We start from the raw sequence: 20,512 nt of genomic DNA on the forward strand, positions 1-20,512 counted from the left end.
CGTAAAAATCCTTTTAATACTCATACATGTCTGAAATTTTACTACCGACCCCCCCCTGTATGCACCCAATTGTTGAACTGGTTAGCTTTGTGCTAAAAAATTAAACATGAAGCAAAATTGATTCATTAATGATTGAATTTTCCTTGGTGTTTTTTCTACAACAATGACTTTAACTGGTAAGTGACAGTTAGTGAAAACTTTTTGTGAGGGAAATCTTGTTGCGGCTATAATTTCCAACGTTTTAAGCTGACAACCCAAACACCACGGCGGATATGCATAATGTGTATGTTATTTTATTTTTATTTTTATTTTCTGATTTATTTAACGTTGGTGTTACATAGTTATAATTAAATACTAATTTATACCGATTTTCTTCCGCGTGCATTTAAAACGTGGAAACTTTCGTTATGAAGTTTGGAGATTTTTGTAAAAATCGTAAATCTACCGTATGTGTAGATACGGTAAATGCTCTAACATAAAGACTTATGCGCATGCGTAATTCATCGTTCTTTTAAACCACACGCAGTTAATTCCCGTGATAAACAATGAGGAATGAATCGGTAGGGGTGCTACAGTCACTTTCGGTCGGGGTTGTGGACGGCAAAATATGTCGTTTCGTTCTTTGATACCTAGTTAGAGTTATGGTTTGGGTTAGAAATACCTTAAGGGAAGAAATTTTCGCGAGAAGAAATTTTCGCGGAATTTAATTTCGCGAATCAGAGTTTCAAAATGGCAAATTTCGCGGAATTTAATTTCGCGAATGAGCCGATTTCAAAAGTTTCACGGAATTTAATTTCGCGATTGAGAAGAAGTTATCAACTTAGATTAACTTTTAAGCATCGTGGAGTTGTTTGTATTTGTTTATATTTGATAAAAAATACACGTTATAATGCTTAAAATAATCAATTGTGTCCATCTTTTTTGGTAATACCTGGTCAAAAACAGAAAAATAAAAGAAGAAGGAAAAAAATCGAATTTCGCGGAATTTAATTTCGCGATTTAACAATTTTGGTGTGTTTCGCGGAATTTAATTTCGCGAATTACGCCCAAATTCGCGAAATTAAATTCCGCGAAAATTTCTTCCCTTAAGGTATGTCGTTCTTTGATAGTTAGGGTTAGGGTTTGGGGTTGGGTTTGAAATGTGTAGTTTTTTTATATTTAGGGTTAAGGTTTGTCGTTCTTTGTGTCGCTTTTTAATAGTTATTTGTCATTCTTTTTAGATTGTCTGGATAGTATTTATACCCAGGGCCGGCGAATCAATTTTGAAAGTGGAGGGGCCAAATAGTAAGTGTCTAAGGAGGCGCCACCTATGGTTGGTTGGTTTTTTTTTTCTTAGAAAAAAAGTGGGGGGGGCCATGGCCCCCCCCCCGTTTCGCCGGCCCTGCCTTAACTACTAATATGGTAGATTTATGGGTTTTTACATGGTAGATTTACAATATCTACACACTATAGTAGATTTACGGATTCTATAATATCTACACATACGGTATTTTTACATAAATACACATATGGTAGAAATAAGTGCAAGATTGGCCTGGTTTAAAACGTGGAAAGCTTTTCTTTTTGTTATGAATTTGGAGATTTTCTTCAATATTTTGACAAAAATCTTCCATGTGATTTCCTGGCATGACAACTTTTTTTCTTTTTGACATTTATTTTTTTGGAAATTATGATGTTTCCAAGAATAGGACATTTTTTGCTTTTGCAGCATACTTTTGGAAATGATAAAATGGCTTCTGCAAGGGGAATTTTTTCCTATCCACATTCTTTCGGATTGTGAAAATGTTTCCCAGTATATATGAGATTGTTTCCTTGTTTTGAAAATTTGTTCTCTTTTTGACATGTATTAAAAAAAAACATCTTTAGGATACTATAATTTTTTTGACACATTTTTTTGAGATATTCCATTTCTTTTCGAAAATATAAAATTTTCTTTGTTTTTTTTTTTTATTTCAAAATATTCTCGTTTTTGTTTTTCCAGATATTTGCCCTTTTTGTGCAATCAGCACTTAAAATAAAAATGATATAATTATGCACTTTATTATCCTTTGATGTGTTCAACAACACTCTACTTGGCAGTTTAAACAAAAATCAGGAAACTAGGAATAAATGACTGGGAGTCTATCTTCCATTGTGTCTTCATTCAAAGCTTATCTAAAATTCCGATGGCCAGACCTGGGGTATCAAATCCTTGATGGGGTCTTGCAAAATTCCGTAAACCTTCCAGAGCTTTTAGCGTGTCGGATGAAAATTTCTGCATCTGAGTGCCAGATAACTTTGAAGCGAGCTTCGTTGCCGCTTATTTCAAAATTGGTATAAAAAACCCGACAATATTCCGTCACAATTTTATTTCTTTGAATTAAAAAGGATTGATAGATCTCAAACATTACTCGTAATTAACAGAAGAATTATTCTTAAATTTTTTCATTAGTTTGCAATATATTTATCAACATTACACTGAAAGTTTTAGCGGTTCATTTTATTACCTTTAAAGGTTTATTTTAGCGATACCGCAAAACGACCCTTTAAAGGTACAAATTAAAAAAAAACCTATAAGGTATTTTTTCATTGATACCTTACAGGTACTTTTAGGTACCTTTTGAGGTATGAAAAAATACTTCCAAAAGAATTTTTTGTCCCCGAAAAGGTGTTTTTAAGTCACCAGAAAGGTAGTTTTCAAACGATACCGCAAAACGACCCTTTTAGGGTAAAATTAGTCTGATATACCATTAATGTGCTTTAAAAACACCACCAAAAGGATTCAAAAGTGCCGAAAAAGCGGTTTTAGTTTTTACCCACGGGGTTGTTTTTCATCACTTACATTGATGGTGCGAAGAAGGTATTTTTCTTTTATCTCCTAGGTATTTTGAATTTCCTATCATTTCTTCACTAGAATAAGCGAATACTAATTGAACGAAAAACTCATAAAGTTAATACGGGAGATCAAAGCTCCTATATTTATTTTTGTAGATTGAATTAAATGAAATTTACAATGTTGATAAATATAGAAGAAAGCCAAATTAAATAAAAGTTACAATTGATAAAAATTAGTAGGCCTATTCTATATCACCTAAATAATCATACAGTATTTCCTACTATTCAGTAAGGTTATTCAATCTTTATAATTTATTCACTGCCGTCATTTTTTCTGTATAAGACAGCAATTTCATAGGGCAACGCCGTCAGAGGATCTCATGACTTTCCTATGGTGATGCCATTCAGGTGAATGAAGAAATCTTGATCCTCAAAAGTGTCAGGGTTAGCATGGCCGATTCGAGGAGTGAGCGCGTTCTCGATTCCATAGTAATTTTTGGTATCTTCTCGAAATAGTACCGGTAGATTAATACTCCCACAACAGCACATCGATCTGTTGAAAAAGAAAGTTACATTCTGTAAAACTTTTGTTCATTATATTCTTACTTTCAATGATATTTCAATGATTCTATACGCATGTTGCAAAGTAACATATTAGATGCCCGGGGCACTGACCTTGACGGCCGACGGGGACGTGCCGCTGTAGTTTGAGAAGTTGACCCTGTCAGATATGAATTTTTGATAAAATTGGGACCCTATCAGAACGAAAAACTGAAATTTTTCTTATTTCCAGTTAATTTGGGACCCTGTCAGATATCTTAAGAGTCTTTAAAAAGGGACTTTGACCAATGACACGTCCCCATATCCAATTTTGCCTTATTGACCCACTCGCCGGATCCAATTAGCCGAATTATGCTTACCTTTTCACCATTTGCAAGGTTTGGGTATATTTCAATCAGAATTTTGACGGATATGTGATCCTTGATCAGTTTTGCTCGTCGATCGTGCAGGATAAGCTCCAAACGAGTCGTTCTTTTTGCTTAGAGCAATAGGTTTGTGATTTGAGAGTTGCAATGTGCTTTTGAACCGAATTTTGATCTTCTCCAGCAGGAATATTTGGGAGAAAGTTGACCAATACCAAAAGTTTTTTGGATTTCTTCAGCATCGCAAAATAATAGTTAATAAAGAATCTAGCGAGCGACTAAAATTCGGACTTTAAATAATTTGCGGCTGAGAGCTTCGACCTGTCAGATTGACAGACAAAGCGCAAATGAGCGGCACAATCAAAAAGTTTATTTTTGAAAGAGGCGGGAGTTTGGGTTTCTCTCAGACTTTAAGGAGAATTTACTCTTTCTAGTGCTGGAACTATACCGCGGAAATATGATTGTTGTCATTTTCTCACAACGTCCCGTCGTTCTCTCCGTCCCAGGACTCTGGGATGATACCTCAAAGAGCATCGATTTTATCAGAAAGGGTACGAATTTGTATCTCTAAGGTATCAAAGATAGCGAAGCTCCATAGACACGATTAGGCAAGAATCATAGACGCGATTAAAAATACCTCTAAAGGTATTTTTTTGCCGGCTGTTTTCCCGAAAGAAAATATTCAAAAATACCTCAAAAGGTACGAATTTGTATCTCTAAGGTGTCAAAGGTAGCGAAGCTCCATAGACACGATTAGGCAAGAATCATAGACGCGATTAAAATTACCTCTAAAGGTATTTTTGTCGCCTTTTCCCCGAGGCTTCAAAGGTAGCATAACTCCAAACTATGATAACATCTATGGAACAACCTTAGGCTAAAGGATAGCTTTTATCAAAAGTGAAATTAATTGAGCTTTAAAGCGTTTCAAGCGGAAATACGGTTAGGATAATCAGAGTCTTGGATTATAACAGTTCTCTAACACAGAGCATAAAATGTTCAATTAAAGACCTTTCATGACCTGTCTTGCGTGCTCGTTCATGCCAAGACCCTCAAGGTCTTGCCGTTAAATCTTAAGTTTTTTCAAACGACATCCCAAGGTCTTTCTACTGAGTGAATGAGAATCTTGACACTCTACTTTATACCGTCGAATGAATAAATTTTATTATATTTTATTGTTTATGAGATACCTAAGAGGTACATAATGATCCCTTTAACGTTGAGGGGATCTTCAGAATTCTTTCGAAGGCTTTTTTCCTGCCCCTACGGTTACTATATTATACCTTGTTAACTTTCGAATTTTTGGAAATCCCGAAAATCACTCAAAACGTACAAAATAATTCCTACGGGGTGTTTTAAAATTACCTTAACGGTGTCCTCGTTCATGCCAAGACCCTCAAGGTCTTGCCGTTAAATCTTAAGTTTTTTCAAACGACATCCAAAGGTCTTTCTACTGAGTGAATGAGAATCTTGACACTCTACTTTATACCGTCGAATGAATAAATTTTATTATATTTTATTGTTTATGAGATACCTAAGAGGTACATAATGATCCCTTTAACGTTGAGGGGATCTTCAGAATTCTTTCGAAGGCTTTTTTCCTGCCCCTACGGTTACTATATTATACCTTGTTAACTTTCGAATTTTTGGAAATCCCGAAAATCACTCAAAACGTACAAAATAATTCCTACGGGGTGTTTTAAAATTACCTTAACGGTGTTTTTTAAAATCGTACCACAGAAGGTATCATTTTAATCCTTAAAGGAATATATCTATTCCCGAAAAGAGACGAATTTGTTATCTAAAGGTAAACGCGATTATTATAACCTCTAAAGGTACTAAAATGAACCGCTAAAACTTTCGGTGTATTCAATGATTAAAAATGCAGAATCTCAACTTTTGAATCACTTTTGTCACTCAAATAATTTCTTTATGAGTTGAAAAAAATAGTATGCCAAAGCTGAGAACCTGTGTCATAAGAATATCATAATTTGAGTCCCACACTCTCTAAAATCATTTAACTCAAAAGTTCAAAATTTAAAAATATTAGTCGGAGTCGGAGTTTTGACAAGCTGACGATGATATTGCCTCTGTCATCTTTATTATGATAAAGATAACGATACTTGAGAATAGTAGAACAACAAAGACTTTCGTCGAAGTTTTGACGCTGTTAGCAAGGTATTCTCAAGAGGAATATCATCAAAATTTTTTGTTTCATGTTATGTTTTTAACGAGGAGGCAACGAAGCAAGAAGTGCTTTCTACAAAAATACAAAGGAGATAGATATCCAGCCGTTTATATGTTCATGATCTAATAAATCGAATTTGATAGATGATCCGTCAAAATTTTAGTTTATTCTTCTTCTTTCCAATGAAATATAAATGGTCTTTTAAAATTTTTAGATTTCGACAAAATTAATTTTAAAGAGAGAAACTCTTTTGTGGCGCACCCGGTAGCTCGTTTCAACGAGAGAACGACCGAAGGGAGCAACTGAACGAATAAACCCTGTTTTTTTCGACTTTACTAATAATATACAAAATAAGAAAACTAATGACACGTTTTTTAAAATCAACCAAGTTGCTAAGCGCCCAGCCCTGAAAATGACTAGAAAATTAAGCAACCTAGCCCTGAAACCGAGCATGAACCGGGAAAGCAACCGAAAATACCTACGGTATTTTGGACAAAAAATGAAATAAAAAGCCAAAATTGTTGCTAGTTGCTAGACATTTTTGGCTCAAAATCCATAAGCAACTTTTTGGAAAATCCTTAGTCCAGCCCTGAGCCGAATAATAGGGTTGCTTAAAAAAGAAATGTATGTAAATAAAAAAAGAGGTAAAATTTTTGTAGGGTTTAGTCAGCTCTCCGATCATGAACCAACCCCGGCATAAGTGATTAACTTTCCAGAGAGGAAGATCGAAATGAAGAAGAAGACTGCTAAAGTAGAATTTGCAGCGGCAGTACATCTTTGTAGGAGCAGAAGTTCAAATTCTCGACTGAGAGAAATCAAATGAAAACATCAATGTTACCAAATAGATAAAAACGATGAAAACATATACACCTTGTTCGTGTATATATTCTAAAATACTACCGCTTCTTTGGTCCAAATTCTTAAAATCTCTCATCGTCAAATCTTCAAACCATTGTCTTTCAGTTCAAAAAGTTGAAATTGTGCACCAGAACGGTGTGCAATGTCGTAGGCAGTATCCCCTGCAGCGTTCCGTATGTTGAGGTCAATCTCTGGTTGAAGTAAAAGCATCTCTAAAATGTCTTTATTGTCTATGGTCAAAGCAGCGAAGTGTAAAGGCGTTTGTTTACCGTTGGTGGTTGCGTTGATATCGGCTTTCTTAGAGATCAAATGTTTGCATATCGTGACATTATCTGCGAAAAAGAAAAGAAGAAAATATGTTGGCTAGAAAGGAACTTTATGTTCTTCCAAGGAGATTTGATCAATGGAAACTTATAAAGGTTTGGTAACCGCTTACTCCATCGGACAGCACAGTGTAAGGGTTGCCATCCATCATCAGTTGAACTATGAACATTCCCTCCTCTCTGAATCAACAACAACACCATTTCGTCATGTCCAGAATAACAAGCACGATGGAGCGCAGTGTAGCCATCGCTATCCGTTTTGTTAATGATCAAAGGATGGTCTTTTAGTATACTGGTCACTGTGTCTATATCACCTCGCTCAGCACCCGATAGTAAGGAGTGCACTAGTTGTCTTTCGTTTATAGGTGATGAGGAGGAGAGGTCTGATGAGATGTGTGCTTGGTGATAGACGACGCTGTTTACTGTGGAGGCTTTCCCTTTACAAGTATCCGGTGGCTTGTCTTCCTCTCGATTCCTAAAAAGTGAAACGAATTGGGATACTTACGTACAACTTATCTCTTTTAATTATCTATAGTATAGGTAACACGAACAAATAGTACGACATTAAAGGTTCCTAACCTCCCGCAAAAGGACCACCAGATCATACCGCCAGGAGGACAACTTATCGAATTATCAACGACGAGTTAGGAAAAGATTCAAGTATAAAACTCGTTTGACTTACAATATCTGGTATTGAAGAGAATGGTTGGTAGTTTCGTCTTTCTTCAAATCTTCGTTGATCCAATCGTAAGCTTTCTTTCCTTCAGGCAAAAAGTGAACTGGCAACATATGCTCATCCTTATCCAGATCCTTGTCCACCTTCAAAATACCATACTCCTCCGACATGGTGATATCTTTGATTATTTAAATATTTCTTGAATTCAAAGCAAATAGTATCAGTTTATTTGCTTGACAGAGACTTATTTGAGACAAATAAGACCTGACATTTAACCATATTGAAAATCCACTACGGAACTTCAATAGTAATGATAAAATGAAGTGATAAGATTGGTCCCTTATTCAATTGCCTTCATATAAACAATTCCCCATTACATGAAAAATAGGTGGGTCGCTAAAAATGAGCCTTAACTAAAGTCTGTTCCAAAAAAATTGTCAGTCTGCACTTTTTTATCATCGCTCTACAGGAAAAAGTAATATAAAAATATGTTGGATGGATTAATTTTAGATTTTAGTACATTGATGTAATTGAAAGCTTTAAAGAATCTTCTAAAAATTGAAAACGAAGATGAAGGAAGTTAGGATTTTTCCCGATTGATTCAAAATTTAGCTTTTATATTTTTAAACTCTGGAAATTGCCGATTTTTCATATCTTTGTTAGATCAAAAGCTACAGCCCTTCAAAAAAGGTCCAAATGGTCGATAAATTGAAACAAACGGTCGAGATGGACCTTTTTCAAGAGACTACGATCCAAAAGAGATGAAAAAGCAGAATATATAGAGGTTTAAGAAAAATGAGCATACAATGGAAATTTTTGATCAAGTTAGTAGAGCAAGTCTTTTCTTTCATTCTCATTTGTTCATCTTCATCTTCAAATTTTTTTTAACATTCTCCTAGTCTTACATACACTAAATATTATCTTTCCAGCAAGGTATTACTTTCGATAATATCTTTTTTCCATCAAGAGCAAAAACGTACAGACTGCCAATTTTTTGGAGTAGATTTCATATATTTTCATAATTTTAAATCATTAGTGGGTAACATCTATAGCAAGTAATTGTGAAGGCCAGAAGGACAATCTACAACTTTGGAAACATATCACTACGAGTCCATTTTGTTGATATGGTTCCTTTCATTATGTACAGTGTTGTTTGTTGTTTGTTGATTCTTATTGGTTTACCAAAAGCAATTGACCGAGAATAAAACTCCTTGCAACGTCATTAGATGAATGTTGTTTGTTTTCAGTTGATAGCTTCGATTAATAGTTACCTTTTCGTTAGGACTAAGCCTGCTGAAAGAGCACCTAATATGCCACGAAAGATAGAGATACCTCTTCGACTACATCCTCTTCCTCTTCATCTTACCCTCAAGTGACTACCTCTTCCATTTTGATAGTATTGATGGTCTTGTAGCACTGCAAACTACAGACGGGAAAGTTAGTTTTCGAACAGGAATATTTCTTTGGATTGCAACAACCTGACACACTGCATAAAACGATGTTCGGTGGTTCTCTGAAAAAAAGAGAGTTGCTTGACAGTTAGCAGGCAAGCAAGAAGGGGCAAAGTAGGGGTAAGAGCCTTTCAGTAACTCAAAACTTAAATTTAACTTTACTGCCACAGAACATCCATATCAGGAAAAAGACCCAAGAGCCCACCCCTGTTAGGGAGAGTCGGTCCCAAATAAATGAACTTTCCAAAACTAGTTATGGTGCCCTCAGATGGTATGGCTTGACCTACTGTAGAAAAAGACAAGCGATACTTTTATGGACCTACCTGTTTATAAAACAAATAATAAAAGGCATAATGAAGGCAATGTAGAAAGAAAAACTGAATAATTTAAAATTTTGCAAGTTGGTGCCAAAAAATATTTAGCACCACAATTTAATTTAATGTCTTTATATAAACTAGCAAGTAGCTGTCGCTATGAATGCCCCGCCGATAGCAGATATTAGCCCAGAGGAACTTAGCCATGAAGAGAGCAAGGGAATCATAATCAGACTATAAATTGGTGAAATGAGTCTTCATAAAAAGTGCTCAATGTTACTAGAGCTGTTTAAAGTTTTAAGAAACACGAGCCGATGTGGTTAAAATTTTCTCAGTAAGATCCATACATAACAAAAGTGTCAATCCAAAAAAAAACATGTTTAATCTACACTTTCTGATGCAAAGTGACCTAAATTAAAACCATTACAGGTTTCGCAACATGTTAAGAACAAGAATGATATCAGAGTTGATTTTCTTCAATCACCAAATAAAAATCATTTTTGAAAACCCAAACATAAGAATGTGTACTGTCCTTCCCTTCCATAAAGAATACCTTAAGTGGATAAATTTTGGCGTGGATTTAATTTGGCGATTTGCCAAAACACGATTTTTGGCGGGGATTTAATTTGGCGATAGATCAATTTCGTAAAATTTGGCGGGGATTTAATTTGGCGAATTGGAAATTTTGTCACACTGAAATGGGTGAAAATTACTCAAAAATATACTAAAAAGTTGTGATTTTTCACATAATTCTCTTTTTGTTAAAGTTGGCGGGGGTTTAATTTGGCGAATTGCCGAATTTGGAAATTCTGGCGAGGATTTAATTTGGCGAAATTTGGCAAAATTCGCCAAATTCGCCAAATTTAATCCCCGCCAAAATTTATCCACTTAAGGTACATAATGCAGATTAAAGGTGAATTCCAAAAGGAAATTGAATACAATTTCAGTCATTTGATTTGAAATTTAAAAAGTGAGTAACTTTGGACTGGTGGCATACTGTAGATATAATTTATTTGTATCAAAGGTTACTGAAAATTATCTGAAAAACTTTAACAATCTTCATACGTGTTTCTGCAAAAGTTTTCAGTTAGAATAAAATTTCTTCATGGTTACTAAAGACATGAATTTGATAGTTGCTCTCAAAATTGGCAGTTGAATCAATTTTCAGGGATTAAAAATTTCCCAGATTTCACAGCCTTTGTTCTTATTTACGAAAGACCATAAAATAAAATCCTAGGAAAATCTGAAAAGGGGCCTTCAGCGAAAGTTAGTCACCATGAAAATATTAAAACATCATCTAATCCACCACTGCACACATAATCCTGCATTAATTAATCCTGCATTAATTTGTCCTCGCATAAATTCATACTCTTAAGGTAATTCCTACGAAATATAAACTGATCCAATTAAAGTAGTGCCAGACTTTGTACCGTGAGATTGGGTAACTTTCATCAGTGGAGGCTAACATGCATAGCCCTCAAACGAAAGACCTGGCTGGTCATTAAAATACAAAATTAAATCAAAACAAAAATGGCAGAGTAGAGCTGCGAGCGGAGCTGCGTAGTTGTATTTTAATAACCAGCCAGGTCTTTCATTTGAGGGCTATGCATGTTAGCCTCCACTGATGCAAGTTACCCAATCTCACGGTATATTTCACCAAGTGTGTTTGTTTGTTTCATAAAAACAGATTCATCTTGTCTTCAATCCATATGTTTTGAAAATAAAGGCCAGGGGAACTTCAGAAACCGTGTCCTGTTGTAACCACCCTCAACATGGTTAAAAACTTTTCACTTCACAGGTAGGTACAACATTGTGTTTGTATTTTATTGGACGTCTGGTTCTAAAAGGTCAAAAGGTTTGTTCAGTTTTGATTTGAGCAAAGTATGCTCCTGTGTTCAACATCAATACGGTACAGTGTGCCATGGTGGTATTAGTAGAGAGAGTGTCCGAGTCTCTTCACAATATGAGGCTGAAAATCTTCGGCGTACATACATATCCAAGTACCGTTCTGGCACAGTGACATAAACAGCATTTTCAAAGTTTACTTAAGCTTCAATATTGGAGTAAAGAATTATTCACAAAATAGCATCAAATACTCCATAATCCATTGTTTTTCGGCTTTTGTTCCGCTTCTGTTTACATTTTTCTGCTCGCTGCTTCCCATGCTCAACCATTTTTTGCTGTAACACTGTGCTTCAAATGTCCACAAGAATGAATCAGTTCATGTTAGTCAAAGTATTTTCTCATTGGCATGTCTCACTCACTAAACCTTCTGTAAGAAACTCAATGTTGGTACCAGTTTTTGGCACGTTTTGGCACAAGGCTTACTCTTTGAAAAATTACTTTCGGCGCATGCAATTATCCATTGCATTATAATTAGAGGGTAGTAGTACTCTGGGTTTTTTTAACTCGAATTTAGAATTTCGATAGAAATTTTCGTATTTCCACCAAAAATTTCAATTTAATTTCCTTCAACATGAAGTCACTATATAGGTAAATAATATGAATTAACGGTCAATTTCCCTTTTGTCTATGTGTTTATAATATCAGTAGGGTTTCGGTAGAGCAGCGCATAACACTGTATGTGTAATAAAACACTGTCATTGAATGAAGATGTCCGTCGTCCATTCTTACAATCGTATAAGGTTTGATCCAATATCAGTAGTTTGATAGTTATTCATTCAGTAGCAAACAATGTCCCTCAAGTAAATCCAGTTGAGCAACTACGTTAAAAAGATATTAACCAAGCAAAAATCTTGTGTGCTGTTTGTTGTTTGTGAAAGCTTATAGCTGTGTGGACTGGCAGTGCAGACGGGACTTTCGATTTCTCGCTTTCACAAATGCTCTGTGTAAAATGCACGAAAGTTAAAAAAAATATCACGAAAAAAATCGGAAAAAACATGAATATTTTTCTGGCGAGCAGGTCCGCTACGTGAAGCAACAAAAGCCCCTGCGGGGCAAAAATCAGGAAAAACTAATGAACAGATTTTTAACAAAGTCCAAAAAACCCTATTTTTGGTCATTTTTGGGCCCAAATTGGCCAAAAAATTTTGTTTTTGAAAGTTGGGCTCCGACACATTTTGGTAATCACCATTTTGCACCTTTGTATCAAAAACCAAATAATTCCTATGATTTAATCCCGAGAGAAGTTAGTAACAGACGAACACAGGTTCATTTATAGGACCTCCAGGTAGGTCCAAAAATAATGAACTTGTCAAGTTAAATGCAGCAGTTGGAATCGAACCCTTGACTCCTGTTTGGAAGGACGATTATTGCTACACTGCACTACCAGCACTATACTTTAGAATTTTAATTTATGTCCAGTCTTGCGCACCTCTTTGTGTTTCTTTTCTTTTCTTTTATCTATTATCAAATTAAAACTGTTGCATAACTGACATAAACAGTAAAGAGGAATGAGTACTCTGACGAGTGCATGTTCAAATGTTGAATTGAATTGCATGTGAAGAAGAAAGCAAAGAAAACTGTCGCCAACTTAAAAAAATGGTTAGTGATGCAAAAGCTACGTAATCCATTTCTAGAACAATGGCGTATTAAAATGTATGTAGATATAATCAATCAATCTGCGAAAGAGAGGTGTCACACATGCTTGAAAAAAAGTTAATTATGAGGGACAGTTTTCAGTCATAATCACAATTGGAAAACTAGATAAGTGAAACTAGAATAGTGTTCTAGCTAATCGAATGATGATTTGAAAAAGAGAGAGGAGTGAAGTCAGGTGAAATTTCCCATTGCGAAGTTGAAAAGTTTATTAGATAACGAATAGTAAAAAACAGATAGTTTTAAAGTTCTTCAAAATAAAAATAGGACTTTCGCACAGTTCATTTCACAGGAAAGAGAAATGCTTTTCATTAATTATTCCTTATTACTTCATCAAAATAAAACCATTTTCACAACAACAGAAAAATGTGAAAAGAGCACAGAAAAGCTGAAGAAAAACCACACACTAGAAATGATAACTTGAACGGCAAAAAGATCTGATGAAGGAGGTCTTTTATCTGATCAAACAATCAGCATTTTCTCTTCGCAATCTTTTATTGCAATTTTAGTCCAAAGGAGCAAAGCACTAAAAAGAGGGGAATTAGTGTGAAGACTTCAGATGGAAAACATACAGATGAAATAAATCAAAAGAAGTGCAATAATTTCTCTCTTCACTCATTTCATAAAGAGGAGAGCGATCGACGAAATGGGGGCCGTTATCAGTTTCTTCTCCGACGAAACAGTCAAGGTTCATGACAATAGTAAGCACAAAGACGTCTTCCACAAACCGAAATTTTACAAGAATCTTGACGGACCAGTATTCACTGCTTTAGATTACAACCGTATCTACGCAACACGACACTATTCGCAAACAGTATGGGTCTCAACCATTGAGAATGGTTCTTCCTTTCAAGATAGTTGGAAATCTACCAAACCTCGCTTAGAAAAGTATTTCAAAGGTAAAAACCAGCGGGACTACCGCCTTCCGAGGACATGCCCGGTGACCATGCGAAAGAGCATCTCGGTGAACAGGCAAAAGGAGGACTTCACAGTGTCAATGCCCATCTCTAAATATTTCACTGAGGATCCACCCGGCCCACAACATAAAGACATTTTCATTCGGAGGGATTACAAGCGGATACAATACGCCGGATATTTTCATAAACAATACCGAGAGGAAAACGTAAATCATGATATCGACATCCTGCGCAACTCTTTGAAATCGAACAATGAGACATTCGACGACGACCATTGCTATGTAGTGTTTTATGACACTAAACATAAGAATTTGAGCAACATCGACTATTATGAGATCTGGTTCGAAGGGTCCAGACAAGAGCAAGATTATATTTGCTTACAGAACTATGATGAAGATGAAAACGAGGTCGAGGAATTCAAAAAAGATTCCCGCTAAAGCCATTTTTAATGCTTGAGTAATTCTCAAACTTACACTGAATCGGATTCCCATGGAGGCTTTATTTCCTTTCAAACTCTTTCATAATAAATTCAAAGCGAAAAAAAATAGACAAAATCTTTTTCAGAATGTTTATCCATTGACGAGATTCGATGAATTAGTACAAAGCTTACTTAGCCTTCTTTGGATACATCGGGAAATTCATTTCATGGGTGAAAGAGAGGGTTATTGGACCATCAACACGATCTACGTATCGAATGTGTGGCTGCTTGTCTTCACCACTTGTTTGCTGGAGAGAGAAAACAATATATAGTTACACAGTATTTTTATGCTTGTTCATCAAAAATGTTTGTTAAGGGATTTCAATCCATTTCCCAAACACAAGAAAATTACGTTAAATTACTTTTATCTCTTTATCCTTCTTGCTTGCTTTTTGAGTCTTCGTAAGCAGCTTCTCAACTGTTTGAGTCTAAAAGAAAATAAAGGAAAGGTTTTGTTAAAATTGATCAATAAAAATCACTAAACAGGCCTGATTTAAGACTTGATTTGGACGACCAGCTTTCCGCCCTTCTTGATCGCGTGTTCGAAGAAAGTTGGAAATTCGACTGTAGAACACGTCAATACAATGACTTCTCTCGACCTTTTTCAAGTAAAGAATGGAAACTGGCGCCTTCACTTCCTAAAACGAGGTAGAAGGGTTGCCTTTTAAAGTAGAAGTAAGACTGATTCCAGAGATCGACGAATGACGTAGGAAAAATGGCTTACTTTTGTCTCTTCGATTTGCTGTTGCATTTGTTGTTTTCTTTTCTTAGCGCGCAATTTCCTTTTCCTTTCAAACTCTTCATTCTCTTCTTCCGTTCGTTCAGGATCTGAAGAAGAAAGTAATTGATGTCTCTCATTTTATGCAGTTGTAAAAGCACAAACTGTCCCTTATTTGAACACTCGAGGAAATGCAACCATTAAAAGTTGTATGACGTTAGTCGTGCTCGACTGGTTACGGTGCAAAGAAATCGTCAAAGAATTTCCTCTAGTGGTTCGTCTGATTGACGAGTTAGAGAAGTCTCTTGTCCTGATTTGTCTCTAGGCAGCCACTTTCACAAGTCATATGAATTATTAAAAAGAAGCGCTACTATTTTTTTCAGAAATGATAATATGCTTTTTGTTCTTCACTTACACATTGGTAGTTGCATCAGATAATTCCCTGTCTCCTTTGCGTCCCCGTGCAGCGCTTTCTAGAACAAGTGAAGTATTTTTATTTTGTTTAACTTTAAAGACACAACAAACAAGACGATATATAAATTTTGGGAATAGCAAAAATCCTGTGTAGGTTGATAACTTAGGGGCATATTATGTGTTTTTTGAAATTACCTATTGACTCATATTGCTGCTGCTTTTTTCCATCTTGACTTTTTTGAGTTGCTTTCTTCTTTTTATAGCTACTTTTATCATTAGTTTTTTTACTTTTATGGACCTCTATTTCATCATCATTTTTCCATTTCTGAAAAAACCTCACATATTTAGTGGATATTCATTCTAGATACACATTGTTTTAGAAGAACATCCAAAAATTTTGAAGCCTTAGGATATTCTTAACTTTTTGAGTTTTAAGCCTAAAATGTTCTTAACATGTTCTTATTTTGACCATTCTGTGAGTATTTTTGACCACAAAACCTTAAAATGTTCTTAACTTGTTCTTAACATTTTGGCCATCGAAGCCTTATATTCTTATATAGTTTGCTTTAATAAAAATAGTGTGACCCCCTGCCCTCCTTTTTAAGGAAGGGATCCAACTTTTCCAGAAGTGCTTTATAGGGAGGATAAGAAATCTTTCGAATAAAATTGGGGGTTTGAGATTTTAGGGGGGTCAAGTAAAAATAGCGGGGAAACAACGTTTGGTCAAAATATCTATCATATTTTATATTGATTTGGTGTAGGACAACTAAAAAACAATTGATAATTATATTTTTAATACAAATTTCAATGTTTTTGGTTTTGAATGACTGGGGGATGAAATAAAAATTGGGGGGGGGGTTCAGACCCCTCTGCACACTATGGCCCTTTTTTTTATTCTTTAAGTTGTTCAGCTACTTGCTAAACTAAGAGAAAATACCTGTCTAGCAGTCATGAGTGATTTGTTTTTCACTTTCTTCAGGCCACCACTATCATCCAGCTCGCCTTTCTCAAGAGCTTCCAGCCAACGATCTTCCTCTAATTTGTCACTGTACAAAAACAAGAAAATAATAATTACACTTCCGCATCGTGCGAGGGGGGGGGGTCTACAAAATGTCTGACGAGCAGACCAAACAAAAGCGTTATGAGAAATGAGTGAAACCTGCGAGCTTTCCTTTTGGCTTCTTTCTTGTTCAATTCTTCATCTTCATCTTGATCATCTCCTTGTTCACCGGTATTGTCTGACGGTACCCTAATAAAGGAAATTTCCCATTTTATACGATTAAATTATACGAACATGAGGACGTTGCCTTTCCCTCTTTAAAGCGAAATAAGAACTCGCGTAGTCTTCATGGTTTCTGCCTACTTTTTCAGCCCTCCCCCCTTAAAATGCAACTTTGCCCTTAAAGAAAACTCCACCTTAAATCGAACAAAAATTACCAGAATGCCCCCAGTCCCCCCTTAAAAAAAAGCAGCCCCCCTTAAGATGTTTTTTAATCCCCTTCAACAAACAAATTTTTACAATAAAGAAAAAGGGAAGAGAGGATACAGATTGGTAATTCAATCAAAAAATTTCAAATTTTATTTCCCCCTTTTTTCTTGTTTCGATAAATTCTTGCAGCCCTTGATAAAAACTCCCCCTTATTGTAAAAAAAAAAGACAAAAATCTCCCCTTTGTCAAAAGGCATTTTTTTACTTCCACCTTATTTCAAGGGGGGGGGTAAAAACCATGGTCTTTCCTTCTCAAAGTGAAAATTATAACAATTCATGTAGACTCTGCCAAATCTTCAAGATGACCGCAGTGAAATAAATGAGAAATACTCTGTGGTGGATATGGTTCGTCCACCAAATTTGATCTTTAGTTTTATTTTCCCTTCGTCTTGTGAAGAGCAGGACATCTCATCATTATTAACGACATCTACGTCAACGTCAACGTCAATTTCTTCGGCGTCAGAAAGCGTGCTTCGTGAATGCTTCTTTTTATGCTTCTTATGTTTCTTTGACTTCTTCTTGCTGGTAGAATCTAATGTAGAAGACAAAAAAAATGTGTTTTCTTAGACCTATGAACTCTTAAGAAACGTACGAAGAGAGACTGGGTTAGAGTTTACCAGGAAGGAATGACGTCAAAATTCTTTTGTCTGTAGAAAAAATCAACGCAACAACTTCAGACGCAATCGATCCTTGTTCATGGTAAACTCTTACCCACTCGCATCACACTTTAATGGTTGATCGGTAAATTTGTTCCAACAATACATTTAGAAAATATTCCTATTGCATGGGATTCGAGTACTCTCGGGAACCTAATAGCCGTCCCCCCCCCCGCTAATTAATTTTTCGAAAATTTTCCACCCAGGACATTCTTATTCCAACCCCCCCCCGCTAATTAATTTTTGGGAAAATGTTTTTAAAAGTTCCCCCTTTTATCCTAATTCTGCTGTATTAGCCTCATTTCCAAAGATTTTCCACCCAGGACATTTTTTTCAACCCCCCTTGTCACTTGTTAAGTTTTGAGAACTTTTCTACCCACCCCACTTATTCAAAACCCCCGGTTATTAGGTACCCGAGAGTAAGAACTATTCAAAAATCATTATCCGAAAACCTTTTTGAGCGGTAGTGTAAAGAATTATTTGGGACGAATAAAAGAATTTTAAAAATCTTAAAATTCATGGAAAAGTTCATACCATTGTCATGATCTTTAGGTTTATCTTTATGTTTTCCCATTTCTTTTTGTTTACATTCAATTCTTATTGTTATCGTTTTTATCTAGTGGAAGAGTATGAACGTAAATAAAAAATACTGATGGTAACGAAACTACAAATAATATGCCAGGTGCACTATGAAAAAGGGTTAACAATCTTTATCCAACTTTGTCTATAAAAAAGTGATCAAAAAAGTCAAAACTACTACCTATGTAGTATTACTATTACTATTACCCATTAAGTTTTTTTGTAAGAAATGACAAAATTATGCGAAAAATGGACCGACTGATTCAAACAATATGTAGTACCTATTATTAATACAATAATGACCGGTTAGTGAGGGCTGTACTGAGAAATGTAAGTAACCGGTTAACAAAGCTCAATAATACATCACACACATCACATATTAGATAAAGAACTTCCCTGTCATATTCTTTACAAAAAAACAGATTAGCAAAATTCTAAAATGAAATATTAAGGACAATTTATTAATTACTTCAATTAATTATTTCTTGGATCTGAGGAATTTCACAGCATTGAAAAATGATAAAAATATCGGCAACGAAATAGGTAAAAACAGTGGAACATATATTGCATACTTTTGGTCGTCTGGGAAGTATAACAGAGCAAGGAGTGACCAATCGAAGAAAGCTTTCTCTGAGCATTCGTAAGCTTTCTTTGAGTAACTTAAGGCAGCCTCAATGTCGCCTGTTTGTAAACTCTTAATAGACTTCTCAATACTATCAACAGCAATTTCAATCAGGTCTTTGATATCATCACGAATAACGATGTTGGCAATTTCATCAAGAAGTTTGGATAGTGATGATAATGTAAAGATACTTGTCTTCAAACGTTTCAGCAGAAACGAGAGTTTAAGACGATTCAGAATTGGCTCGGCAACAAGACTTGGTTGATTTTTAGGAAAATATTTTGTAGACGTCTCAGGATCAACTCCATTCAACTGTTGTATTTGATTCATAAATATTTTCATGTGCTCCCTTGTCTCGATATCAAGACTATCATAAGATGTGGGATTATGTATTTGTAATCCTCCCCAACGTGGGCTGTGAAAGGCTTTATTTTTCGCGGAATTTGCATTCTTAATGAAAAGAGGAGAATGTTTTTGAGGAGGAACGTAGATGATGAAGTTGATGCCAGCATCAGTTGAAGTATAGGTGTTAAGTGTCGATTCTAAAGGATTCATGATCAAAGAGATCTTTTGTTTGGTGTAATAATGAAAAGTATTATTGTTTTCACCAGACAAAAACTTCGGTTCGATGCCAACATCCGCATGATACAAAACCTGAGATGAAACGTGGAACGGTCCAAGAAACTCCAACTTCTTTAAAAATGGATTTAGCAAAGATTTGATTGAATCTTCAATATCCCAAAATGATTGAGAAGCAGAAGATTCACCGACAGCTAAAGTGAACACCATGTCATAACCAGTGGACAAGGGCAAGGATTGAGATGTTTTGGTTTTTGATTTAACACCCGACAAGTTCACATCACCAATAGGGAACATCACTTTCAACACGGACAAGATAGAACTTGCTGTTTGTTCTTTAGTTGCAGATATTATGTAAGAAAACCCGGATTGACAAAAATAAGAAAACTCTTCGTCTTTTGAATTCAAGATCAACATATTGACCGCTAGGGTGGATTTCCCTTCCAGAGCATCAAGTTGTCCACACATATTTTCTAAATCCAGATTTGAGCGCTCTAACCTAGCTTCAATTTGTGTAAATGTAAATTCAAACGATTCATTATCAAAATCTGCTTCTGATTTGATAGTGTCATACCAAATATCCTTGCCTTCCGCAATAAGATTGACCGATACAACAGCTTTCCATCGTAGTTGACTTAATTCTTCAATTTTAGAATGTGGAAGGGATGCCCGATAAACTTTGGTAGTGTTCCACCAGACTGGCAATCCGAGCAAGACACAAACTGCCAACATAACGATTGCAACAATTGCTTGCGGGAAATCCATTTTTCAACTGTGCTATAATTTTTTTTTGTTTTCTTTACTTTTTTTACTTCAATTTTTTGAGTATTTTTTTGTTCTGAAAATAATAAGATAATTTATTAAAATCTGAGTAGATACACCTTCATCAGTTTCAAATATGGAACATGACAGACCCTTCAAAGTGTATAAAAGGAAACTTTATACAAAACACAAACGCA

General features: G+C 35.4%; 3 protein-coding genes across 3 annotated transcripts; all 3 read right to left on the reverse strand.

The window, feature by feature from the left end:
- Window positions 1-6,674: 6,674 nt before the first annotated feature.
- On the reverse strand, window positions 6,675-8,022 carry LOC136819980 (ankyrin repeat domain-containing protein 49-like). The gene is made up of 3 exons (XM_067076213.1): window positions 7,786-8,022; window positions 7,217-7,578; window positions 6,675-7,112 (listed from the first exon to the last, which is right to left on the reverse strand). Exons 1-3 carry the CDS (start codon window positions 7,947-7,949, stop codon window positions 6,859-6,861), a joined length of 780 nt encoding a protein of 259 aa, XP_066932314.1. The 5' UTR covers window positions 7,950-8,022; the 3' UTR covers window positions 6,675-6,858.
- An 84-nt stretch (window positions 8,023-8,106) lies between these two features.
- On the reverse strand, window positions 8,107-18,389 carry LOC136819979 (INO80 complex subunit B-like). Its single transcript, XM_067076212.1, has 9 exons — window positions 18,308-18,389; window positions 17,448-17,649; window positions 16,789-16,878; window positions 16,567-16,675; window positions 15,631-15,688; window positions 15,222-15,325; window positions 14,860-14,925; window positions 14,630-14,745; window positions 8,107-9,292 (listed from the first exon to the last, which is right to left on the reverse strand). Exons 1-9 carry the CDS (start codon window positions 18,345-18,347, stop codon window positions 9,148-9,150), a joined length of 930 nt encoding a protein of 309 aa, XP_066932313.1. The 5' UTR covers window positions 18,348-18,389; the 3' UTR covers window positions 8,107-9,147.
- Window positions 18,390-18,792: 403 nt separating this feature from the next.
- Window positions 18,793-20,387, reverse strand: LOC136819982 (GPI transamidase component PIG-S-like). The gene has a single exon (XM_067076215.1). It carries the CDS (start codon window positions 20,316-20,318, stop codon window positions 18,831-18,833), a length of 1,488 nt encoding a protein of 495 aa, XP_066932316.1. The 5' UTR covers window positions 20,319-20,387; the 3' UTR covers window positions 18,793-18,830.
- Window positions 20,388-20,512: the final 125 nt, after the last annotated feature.

The sequence above is a fragment of the Clytia hemisphaerica genome, unplaced genomic scaffold (genome assembly GCF_902728285.1).
Source record: "Clytia hemisphaerica strain Z4C2 unplaced genomic scaffold, Clytia hemisphaerica genome assembly, whole genome shotgun sequence".
In the NCBI taxonomy this organism is placed as follows: domain Eukaryota; kingdom Metazoa; phylum Cnidaria; class Hydrozoa; order Leptothecata; family Clytiidae; genus Clytia; species Clytia hemisphaerica.